This window comes from Rhagoletis pomonella, unplaced genomic scaffold (genome assembly GCF_013731165.1).
Source record: "Rhagoletis pomonella isolate Grant_MI unplaced genomic scaffold, Rhpom_1.0 Rhpom_scaffold_03125, whole genome shotgun sequence".
Taxonomy (NCBI): Eukaryota; Metazoa; Arthropoda; class Insecta; order Diptera; family Tephritidae; genus Rhagoletis; species Rhagoletis pomonella.
Genome location: NW_023461678.1, coordinates 893 through 12,164, shown reverse-complemented (window position 1 = coordinate 12,164; position 11,272 = coordinate 893). Strand labels below are relative to the sequence as shown.

At 45.5% G+C, this 11,272-nt stretch overlaps 2 protein-coding genes across 2 annotated transcripts; both read right to left on the bottom strand.

Annotated features, from left to right (window-relative positions):
* Window positions 1–4,971: 4,971 nt before the first annotated feature.
* Window positions 4,972–6,201, bottom strand: LOC118753974 (the record flags this gene model as incomplete). The annotated part of the gene is given in 1 exon segment (XM_036488845.1): window positions 4,972–6,201. A coding segment is annotated over 1 exon segment (1,155 nt). The 3' UTR covers window positions 4,972–5,013.
* Window positions 6,202–9,338: 3,137 nt separating this feature from the next.
* LOC118753975 lies at window positions 9,339–9,797 on the bottom strand. The gene has a single exon (XM_036488846.1). It carries the CDS (start codon window positions 9,795–9,797, stop codon window positions 9,339–9,341), a length of 459 nt encoding a protein of 152 aa, XP_036344739.1.
* Between the last annotated feature and the right edge of the window lie 1,475 nt (window positions 9,798–11,272).

Here is an 11,272-nt window from a genome sequence, read left to right as displayed (position 1 = left end):
AAAAATCGGCCGTCAAATAACCAAGTTACAACGAAAAAACCATTTCGGCTGTATTTCGGAGGGTTAAAAAAAAAAAAAAAAATTTTTCCAGAACCCTCTCAACATACTCTTTAAATTTAGGGGCGGACATTAGCAACTTTTTTTTTCGACCCAGTCTAATGTACAGTTCATGGAGGATGGTTCCGTGCGCAGAAGTGGAAAACTTTTGACTGCCATTCACCTGGGAGTGGCCAGAAGCGATTCTTGTGCGTACGGTTCAAATCGCAGCTCACAACGTCCGGATATTTATATCCACGTATCCTCTGGGTAGCAGCCAAACACCCGTTTGGGAGCGAGCTAAAGTGAGAAGGCGTAAAACTTCGCGTGCGCTGGGTTTGGGTCCCGCCACGTTAAAACCCCGCCCAATGAAAAATTCCAACAAGCCTCGGATGAGACCCCCTTTTTCTGATGACGACCACGGCAAACGTATAAAGGACTATGATTTAAGGGTATGCACCTGGAATATCCGGACCCTTAATGGGGAAGGTGCCTCTGCCCGGCTGGTTGATGTCCTCGGGAAGACAAAGGCTGACATCACCGCCATCCAAGAAATGCGATGGACGGGGCAAGGTAAAGTAAGCGTGAAGCCTTGCGACGTCTACTACAGTTGCCACGTAAAGGAGCGCAAATTCGGTGTTGGATTCGTGGTAGGAGAGAGACTCCGTCGCCGAGTACTGGCGTTCACCCCGGTGGACGAACGTCTAGCCACAATCCGCATCAAAGCTAGATTCTTCAACATCTCGCTCATCTGCGCCCATGCCCCGACGGAAGAGAAGGACGAGGCGTCCAAGGATCTCTTCTATGAGCGCTTGGAACGTACATATGAGCGCTGCCCCCGACACGATGTCAAAATCGTGCTTGGCGATTTTAATGCCAAGGTCGGCAAGGAAGGGATCTTTGGCGCCACTGTCGGAAAATTCAGCCTCCACGACGAAACGTCCGATAACGGACTGAGGCTGATCGACTTCGCCGGGGCCCGAAATATGGTAATATGTAGTACTAGGTTCCAGCATAAGAACATCCACCAAGCTACATGGCTGTCTCCGGATCGAAAAACGAGAAACCAAATCGATCATGTTGTGATAGACGGAAGGCATGCTTCAAGCGTTTTGGACGTACGTACACTCCGAGGGCCAAACATCGACTCGGACCACTATCTTGTTGTAGCCAAGATACGCACCCGCCTCTGTGCAGCAAAAAATGTGCGCCCAACAATGCAAGGAAAGCTTAACGTCGAAAAGCTGCAATCACAACAGACGGCCAATTTATTCGCCACTCGACTCACACACCTGCTCTCTGAGAGCACTCTTCAACAATCCGACGTACGCGAGCAGTGGAACCACATTTCCCGATCATTAAGTACCGCCGCCGAAGAAGTAGTTGGATTTCAGCGAGCCCGAAAGAACAACTGGTACGATGAGGAATGTCAAGAAGCCGCAGAGAAAAAAGATGCCGCCTACAGGGCCACGCTGCGATCGGGCGCAACGCGAGCCATGTGGGCCCGTTATAGGGAACTGAAGAAGGAAGCGAGACGTATTTGCCGCAATAAGAAGAGAGAGGCCGAAATACGTGAGTGCGAAGAGCTTGAGATGCTGGCCGACAGGAAGAACGCCCGAAAATTCTACCAGAGGGTTAGGCGACTTACGGAAGGTTTCAAGACCGGGGCGAACTCCTGTAAGAACAACAATGGCGACCTAGTGACCGATGTCCAGAATATACTTAAATTGTGGAGGGAACACTTTTATAACCTACTGAATGGTAGCAGCGCTGAAAGTAGTGAGGAAGACGAACCCGAGTCCCCAGTCGATAATGATGGAGTAGCTGTCCCACCGCCTGACTATGACGAGGTACGAATAGCGATTACGCGGCTGAAAAACAACAAAGCTGCTGGAGCTGACGGCCTGCCGAGCTATTCAAGTACGGCGGCGAGGAGCTGATGATGTGCATGCATCAGCTCGTATGCAGAATATGGTCAGATGAACGCATGCCCGACGACTGGAATTTAAGTGCGCTCTGCCCAATCCACAAGAAAGGCGACCCCGCCATACGCGCCAACTACCGCGGAATTAGCCTTCTAAGCATAGGTTACAAGGTCTTATCGAGCGTATTGTGCGAAAGACTGAAGCCCACCGTCAACGAGCTGATTGGACCTTATCAGTGTGGCTTTAGGCCTGGAAAATCCACCATAGATCAGGTATTCACAATACGCCAAATCTTGGAAAAGACCCGCGAGAATAGGATCGACACACACCATCTATTTGTCGATTTCAAAGCCGCTTTCGACAGCACGAAGAGAAGTTGCCTTTATGCCGCGATGTCTGAATTTGGTATCCCCGCGAAACTAATACGGCTGTGTAAAATGACGTTGAGCAATACCACCAGCTCCGTCAGAATAGGGAAGGACCTCTCCGAGCCGTTTGATACCAAACGAGGTTTCAGACAAGGGGACCCCCTTTCGTGTGATTTCTTTAATCTTATGTTGGAGAAGATAATAAGAGCCGCAGAACTGAACCGCTCAGGCACAATACTTTATAAGAGCGTACAATTGCTGGCGTATGCCGACGACATCGATATTATCGGTAAAAACAAGGGCTACGTCTGTTCTGCCTTCTCGGGATTGGATAGAGAAGCAAAGCGAATGGGTCTGGTGGTGAACGAGGACAAAACGAAGTATCTCCTGTCAGCACACAAACAGTCAGATCATACGCGTCTTGGCACCCACGTCACTGTTGACAGTTACAAGTTTGAAAAAGTAGACGACTTCGTTTATTTGGGAACCAGCATTAACACCAATAATAATGTCAGCTTTGAAATCCAACGGAGAATCACTCTTGCCAACAAGTGCTACTTTGGGCTGAGTAGGCAATTGAGAAGTAAAGTCCTCTCTCGTCGTACAAAGATCACACTCTATAAGTCACTCATCATGCCTGTGCTGGTGTATGGCGCGGAAGCATGGACAATGAAAGCATCTGATGAGGCGGCTCTTGGAGTTTTCGAGAGAAAGATTCTGCGAAAGATTTACGGACTTTTACGCGTTGGTGATGGCGAATATCGCAGACGATTTAACGATGAGCTGTATGAGCTTTACAACGATATAGACATAGTGCAGCGAATTAAAATTCAGCGGCTTGGCCATGTCGTTCGGATGGACAGAAACGCTCCTGCTCTGAAAATATTCAACGCGGGCCGCGATGCTGGGAACAGAGGAAGAGGAAGGCCTCCTCTGCGTTGGAAAGACCAGGTGGAGAAGGACTTGGCTTCACTTGGCATTTTCAATTGGCGTCAGTTAGCACAGAAGAGAAATGACTGGCGTGCTGTTTTGGACTCGGCCAAAATCGCTTAGGCGGTTACAGCGCCAAATAAGAAGAAGAAGAAGATGTACAGTTCATGGAGAAATAATGTAGGCAATTATGTATGTAGAGTCGTTTATGTTGCCAGAAGGAGCAACTAACATTGCTGTTAGCACTTACATTTGTATATGGTCGTTTAAAGAACAAAACCGCGTATCGTTGTTCTGCAAGACCGCGTAACTGACATTGGCTGCCAAAAATTGGATTTGCTCACACAAGCTCTTGGCTCAGTCCTTATCCATTCGTCCTGAAATATACTAGCCAGAAATGCGATTGCTTTATAAAAAGGAGAACAATTTTGAAATATGAGTGTTTTTACTCTCTATAAAACAATTTATGCAACCTCACATACGCGGTTTTGCATTTTGTCGATACGCGGTGTTCTACTTTAAACGACGATATGCATATTTATGTACATACATATGTATCTATGTAATTACGCATAAAAACCCTGCTATTATGTTACCTAAGTGAGCGCATTATTAAAAGCAGCAACTCTTATTCATCTATGTATATCGCAAAGCTCGAGAACGGCTGAACCGATTTTTTTTAAATTTCCGACACCTGCTGCAGACGTTCAAAGGAATGTTATCGGCTAACAAAAATCTCGATATATAGAAGGGGCGTGGAACCTCCCATACAAACCGAATTTTTCACACTGCATATCTCTGGAAGTGTTCATGGTAGAGTGATGGAACTTGGTATCGCATTGGATCGCATAATCTTGGAGAAAAATTGGACCTATTGGAAAAGGGGGCGTGGCACCGCCCTTTCAAACCGAATTTCTCATATCTCTGGAAGTATTTATGGTAAAGTATTGGAACTTGGTATGGAGATATATGATATCAATCCCATACTCTTGGATAAAAATTCGTACTATTTCAAAAGGGGGCGTGGCACCTCCCGTACAAACGGAATATTTCATAATAAGTATATCTGGAAGTGTTCATGGTAGAGAACTGGAACTTTATATGGGCGTGGCACCTCCCATACAAGTCCAATTTTTCTTATTGCATATCTCTAGAATTGTTCTTGGTAGAGTACTGGAACATGGTGTGGTGATATATGAAATTAATCGCATAGTCACGGAGAAAATATGGAGCTATTGGAAAAGGGGGCGTGGCACCTACCATGCAAGCCGAACTTCATACTGCATATCTCTGGAAATGTTCATGGTAAGTACTGGAACACTTCGTATGGAGATATATGAAATTAATCCCATATTCATTGAGAAAAATGGGCTCTTTGAAAAGAGGGCGTGGAAAAGTACAAAGTACTGACTTTTACTTATTATTGAACGTGTATATAATTCTTCTGTATGTATATTTGTGAGTGTTAAAAAGCTAGAATAAGCCAATGTAGGTTTCAGTTCACTTTATTGGTAATCGTACTAAGCAGTTTATTGTACACTATATTTGAAGAATACTTCGATACTTGTTGCAAATTATATCTTTATTGTAGGGCCGAGCCCCTGTGCGCGCTAGTTGTAAAACTTAAAGTGGATTAAATAACAAAAAACAAAGCACGAAAATTGCACAAAGAAAACTGGTCAGCTGCCAACAGGCTTGCCAAATGCCATGATTTCTTGAACATTCCGCCCACCTCGTCCTAAGTGGGGACGAAGTTATGATGCCTCAGGCCGCCCACCGTCTGCGAGTGGTTTATCGATTGGTAAGATAGGAAGTTTGTTGACGGGTCGTTTGAGCGTTGAAGATTTAGTTTTGACGGTCACCACTCCTACGATGCCATCTGATCCTTCATGGATGTCCAATATTCGCCCCAACGGCCACTGCGTTGGGGGTGAACGTTCGTCTCGAATAAGGTAAAGCTGCCCAATTTCGATGTTTGGGTTTTGTTGGCGCCACTTGGTTCTGGCTTGGAGTCCTTGAAGATATTCGTTCGACCATCGTACCCAGAAGTCATGATACATCTGCGTAAGCTGTTTCCACCTAGTCAGATGTGTCATATTAGCGTTAAACGAATATCCTTCCGGGGTGGTTGTAAGAGCTCTGCCGACCAAGGAGTGCCCCGGAGTTAACGCCGTGAGATCGTCGGGATCGTCACTGAGCGCGGTTAGTGGCCGTGAATTGAGGCAGGCTTCAATTTGTTTTAGTACGGTGTACAGCTCCTCAAAAGTTAAAGTAGCCTGTCCAACTACTCGTTTTAGGTGCACCTTCATGCTTTTCACCGCAGCCTCCCAGATCCCCCCAAAGTTAGGGGCGGCAGGTGGTATGAAATGCCAGTTTATTTCACGACGAGAAGTGTACGATGCAGCTGCTTGAAGCTGAGCTTTCAAAGCTTCTCGTTCGCCGGCCAAAAGTGCGTTTGCGCCTACAAATGTGGTACCATTATCGCTGTAGACATCTGTGCAAAGGCCTCGAGTAGCAATAAAACGATTTAGAGCAGCTATAAACGCCTCGGCAGTCATATCGCTCACAAGCTCTAGATGGCAAGCTTTCGTAGCGAGGCAAATAAATACAACTGTGTACCCCTTATAGGCACGATGTCCTCTGCCCTTTGTCGTGCGCACTTGGAACGGACCTGCGTAATCTATTCCGGTATGGACGAATGGCAATGAGACGTTGCACCGAGGACTTGGTAGTTGACCCATAAGTTGTGTGCTTGGTTGACAAGTTTGTCGAAAACATGGCAGACATTTCCTGATGACAGCTTTCACTGCTGTACGGCCGTTTATCACCCAGAATCGTCGTCGAATGTGGTTGAGGGTTGACTGTTTAATTAGTAATAATGTTAAGTGACTATTTTTGGGTAGAATCATGGGGTATCGCTCTTTAAATGATAGGTTAGCGTTTTTAAGCCGCCCACCGACGCGTAATATGCCCTCAGGATCGACGAGGGGGTGCAGGTTGGCCAGCTTGCTCTTCGTGTCGATGCTCTTGCCCGCGCGTAACTGTTTCAGTTCCAGAGCAAACTCTTCTTGCTGTACTCGCTTCGTCCAAGATTTTAGCGCGGCATAGCGTTCACTCCAAAGACAATGCGACGTTGTAGCATGGGCTTTTCCAAGTTTGGCGGAAATAAAGCGCCTGCTCCAGGCGGTGACAGCGAGTAACTTACCAAGATCAGAATACTTTTCGAGGATTGATGACTCAGCCACTGCAGTCTGCGTGTTTAGCAACTTAATGGTTTTCATTTCAGGAAGCAGATGAGGAACCGGTGGGCGTAGTTGCGGCCAACTGTCAGCAGATGATTGTAGCCACGGTGGCCCCGTCCACCAAAGCGCATGATACCTCCATGTGTCGCTGGATGTGATTTCGTGTATCTGAGTGATTCGATTAGCAACCAATTCTTTAAGCTTGCCGGGGTTTGACCGAATCCATCCAAGCGCAGTGGTTGAATCCGACCAAAAAAACGTGTCGACAGTTTGCAGCTTAAGAACTCCTTGAACCTTTTTGATGAGTTGGGCAGCCAGCAGCGCTGCACAAAGCTCGAGTCGTTATATAGTAACCCTTTTGAGTGGCGCCACCTTAGTTTTGGCTATAAGTAAGGTGACATGTGCGTCGCGCTCCGAAATCACCCTTAGGTACACCACCGCGGCATATGCTTGTGCAGATGCATCTGCGAATGCGTGATATTCAAACGAGGTGGCATTGTGAGACGTTTGTATCCAGCGTGGAACTCTGAGTTTGCTTAAGCTCTCTAATTCGGCACGAAGCATTCCCTACTCGTTTTGGATTGATTCAAATTGAATAAAATCTTTCCTCGTATTAGTACTGGAGCCAAGAAGCCCAGCGGGTCGAATAACTTCGCGACGTCTGAAAGCAGTTGGCGCCTAGTGAATCGTCGATTAGCAGGGTTAAGCGTTATTTTGTAGCTGAAGCAGTCGGAGTGTGTCATCCAAACGATGCCTAAGGCCTTCGACTCGGTTTCAGTGTTAAGCTCATACGGGTCCTTATCCCCATGATCTTCATGATCTATTTCTCGCAGCATATCAGTAGAATTGGAGTTCAATTTCGGAGTTTGAAACCTCCAGCTAGCAAAAGTTGTTGTAGTTCACCTCTGAGTTGATTGGCCTCAAAAATGGTTCCAGCACCAGATAGAACGTCATCTACATAGAATTCGTTCAATAGTGTGGAACAGGCGTGCGGAAACTGTTGTTATTCATCTCTAGCAAGCGTTTGTAAAACCTTCATAGCAAGGAACGGCGCACAATTGGTTCCATAAGTAACCGTTAATAACCGAAAGGTTGAGGTACTCTCGATCGCCGAATCGCCAGACAATTCGTTGCAAGTCGACGTCTTCCCGATGGACCAAAATTTGCCTGTACATCTTTTAGATGTCGGCTGTGAAGGCAATTCGGTATTTGCGCCAGTTCAAGACGACCGAAGCAAGATCCTTCTGTAACTTTGGACCTGTGTGTAGGCAGTCGTTCAACGACAACCCAGACCCACTTCGCTTTGATGCGTTGAACACGACACGCAACGTGGTCGTAGTGCTTGAGTCCTTTAGCACGCTGTGATGTGGAAGATAGCTGACGCGTCCGTTGAGCATATCGTTTCCAACCAACTCCATATGACCAAGTTTGTAGTATTCGGACATGGAAGTCGTGGTATAGTTTGCGTACTGAGACATCTCGATTTAAACGGCGTTCCATGGTACTTAATAACGATAGTGCAGCCTCTCGTGATGATGAAAGTTGAGAAAGGCCCGATTCATTTTTGACCGGGAGTCGTACCACATACCGACCTGTCTCAGTGCGTTGCGTAGTAGATTCAAAGAACTGGTTGCAAAATATCTCATCTTTAGTTAAGGTTTGTTGCACGGCTACCTCTTCCTGCTCCCAGAATCGACGAAGAAGTTCGTCTAGCTCCAGTCTAGTGCAATAGCAGTCATACGCGGCCTTCATTGATGAGTTACCTCGTTCTGGTAGGCTGCCGAAAATAACCCATCCTAATTGCATATTTTGTGCGATGACATTAGTGTTGGGGCTACGCTTGATATCGTTCAGCATGATTGTGGCGTAGTCACCAGCACTCAAAATGACGTCGATAGCTCCTGATATGTTGAATTTAGGATCGGCAAGTTTAAGGTCCCAAAACGGCTTAAAGTGTTCAGGATGATAGTTCACAGATGGACTCAGGTTTCCTACGCGTGAAATACTAGAGCAGTGCAGCGCATTTCGAAAGTGGAAATAGTTGAACGTAGCGAAAACTCCACCGAGCCAGTGGTTGTAGCCAACCTTTGACCGTTAGCTCCATTTAATGGAATACGCAGCGGCGACCTCGATAGTTTAAGCTGGGATACTACATATTCACTGATAAAGGTGGCTTCAGCTCCGCTATCTAACAAAGCGCGTAGTACCATGGTGTGACCGGTGTTAGAATGCAGCTCGACTAACGCTGTTCCGAGTAGCACCGGAGGAACGACCGAAGAGGTCTGCTGAGTGATGGATGCGTTGTATGTATATATAGGACTTTGGTTGCTTGCTGACGAAGATTTCATGGTCGCAGGTGGAGTCGGTTGGTTGTTTGCGCAGTACTCATGAATCATAGTGTGGTGAGCCGAATTGCATTTTTGACAACGGCGTTTTGACGAGCACTGATGAGCTTTGTGACCAGAGCGCAAACAGTTCAAGCACAGGCTTGCTTGCTGTACTGTCTTGTATCGCTGCTGGGGCGTTTGGTTACGAAAGTCTGTACAAAATAAGATGTAGTGCTTGCTAGAACAGCAAGGGCAACTCGCTTCAGTAGTATGGTACCCTTTCAAACCTTGTTGTTTGGATTTGATAGTAGTAGTGTCCTTCGACTGTAAATTACTTGGCTTAAAATCCGCGAAGCTTTGCACGACTTTCAATGATTTGGTTTGATTTTCGATGAAATTACGTAAATCATCGAAAGTTGGAAGTGTGTTGTTGGAGGAGATAGACAGCTTCCACGCACGTACAGAGGCACTGTCAAGCTTGTGCACAACAGTGTAGATGAGCCAGTCGTCCTAGTGAGCTACCGGACGGCCAAGTTGTTCTAATGCTCGTAACGATGCGGTGACACTGTCAATCAATGATCGCAAATTGGCGGCGGATTCTCTTCGTATCGGTGGCAAATTTGTAATTTCGGTTAGATGTGCATTGATAATGATGCGTTTGTTGTCGAATTTGCGCTCCAGCAAGCACCAGGCGACAGTGAAGTTACCGTCTGTTGTAGCAATGTTATCCAGTGAGTTTTTCGCTTCGCCAATGAGACTGTCCTTTAAATACTGCAAGCGCTGCGTGTCTGACAAGTCTCGATTTTTGATGATGATCGACGTGAATAAATCCTTGAAGGGGTACCAGCGCAAAAATGACCCATCGAAAGGTGGTAGTTTAATTGGTGGAAGGCTATGAACCGGATACACAGCAGTTGCAGGAATTGTTGGTGGCTCCGTAATGATAGGGGAGCTCGTTGCCTCAATCATATCGTTCAGCTCCCCCAATGTTTCGGTGTAGATGCGCTCGATTTCGTTGTACGCGTCCAAAGCCGGCTGTGCCAGCTCAGTAGTGCAGGCATCGTCAGCAGCGTTTGAGACTTCGTCATAGATTTTGACGTATTTTTCCCAATACTGGCAAAGCAGTGATCGGCGGCCGGTTAGAAACCCATTGGTTTGTTTATTTTTAGCGGTTTTGCGTAAAAAAAAACTTCTTAGTAGCTGGTTTGACTGCTGATATATATACGTGGACGGCGAAGAAGTCCAGTTAGCGTTCCCGAATATTCTTATGTGTATAGCAAGTATGCATATAAGCAGCTTTATATATATATGTATATAGGTAGCTTTCATGCAAACAGTAAAGAGTGCCGTTTGCAATGTACATATGTAAATAGCTTCAAAGTTAACAAATTTGAAGCAGCGTAGTTATAACATTTACTTTTGCAATTAATTTGCACGCAAAAGAGTCGGCGATGGCTAATGATGTCTTTTGTATGCAAATCAACCAAAAGCGAAGCGCACACAAGAAACTCCCCGCAAGGAATGCCAATGTTAAAAAGCTAGAATAAGCCAATGTAGGTTTCAGTTCACTTTATTGGTAATCGTACTAAGCAGCTTATTGTACACTATATTTGAAGATTACTTCGATACTTGTTGCAAATTATATCTTTATTGTAGGGCCGAACTGAAACTGAAAGTGGATTAAATAACAACAAACAAAGCACGAAAATTGCACAAAGAAAACGTCAAACTGGTCAGCTGCCAACAGGCTTGCCAAATGCCATGATTTCTTGAACAGTGAGTGAAATCCTAAATGGCTAGGGGGAATTTCAACAAAGTTTTGTGTGTGTGTATGTTTGAGTGGGTCTCTGGATAGTTTAGTAAAGGCAGTTCAATTGCAAAAAAGAGCTGCCAGGTGGTGCTGACATCGAGTTATTACTAAAAATCGACAAGTGAGAAAAGGTGCCGTAAATGTCAGACTAAATCGACGTGTTGCGCCATTGAGTATATCGAACTCTCGTGTGTTACGATTGGCGCAATGGATGTGATTTGCCAATATTATTATGCGTTAAAGCTCAAATCTCACCTCTCAAATCACCATCTGTCGAAATACCTTAAAAGCCAGTTTCATGAAAGCAATTTAATGAAAATTTATTTTTTTAATTGAATTTAATTTAGAACCTGACAAAAAAATCCTTTTTCACTTAAATTGCTTTCGCGAAACTGGCTTTTAAGGTATTTTATCTCAGTCTATGTATGTATATTGTATTTCTGTTGAACAAGGATACGCATTCGTTTTGAAATTGCTACCAACTATAAAATACAGTTTCTAGGGCACATTCACTATAGATCTGGATCATTTTTGCCACCAGGGAACTTCTAATGGGCATAACACTTTCGTTCGGTTATTTATGTCGGCAAACGACCGTCAAACCATAGTCTTAGCCGATGAATGTGCCAGTACA

Excerpts from the sequence above, each read along its gene's own strand:
- LOC118753975 (XM_036488846.1), bottom strand. The coding sequence starts at position 9,797 with ATGATTGAGGCAACGAGCTCCCCTATCATTACGGAGCCACCAACAATT.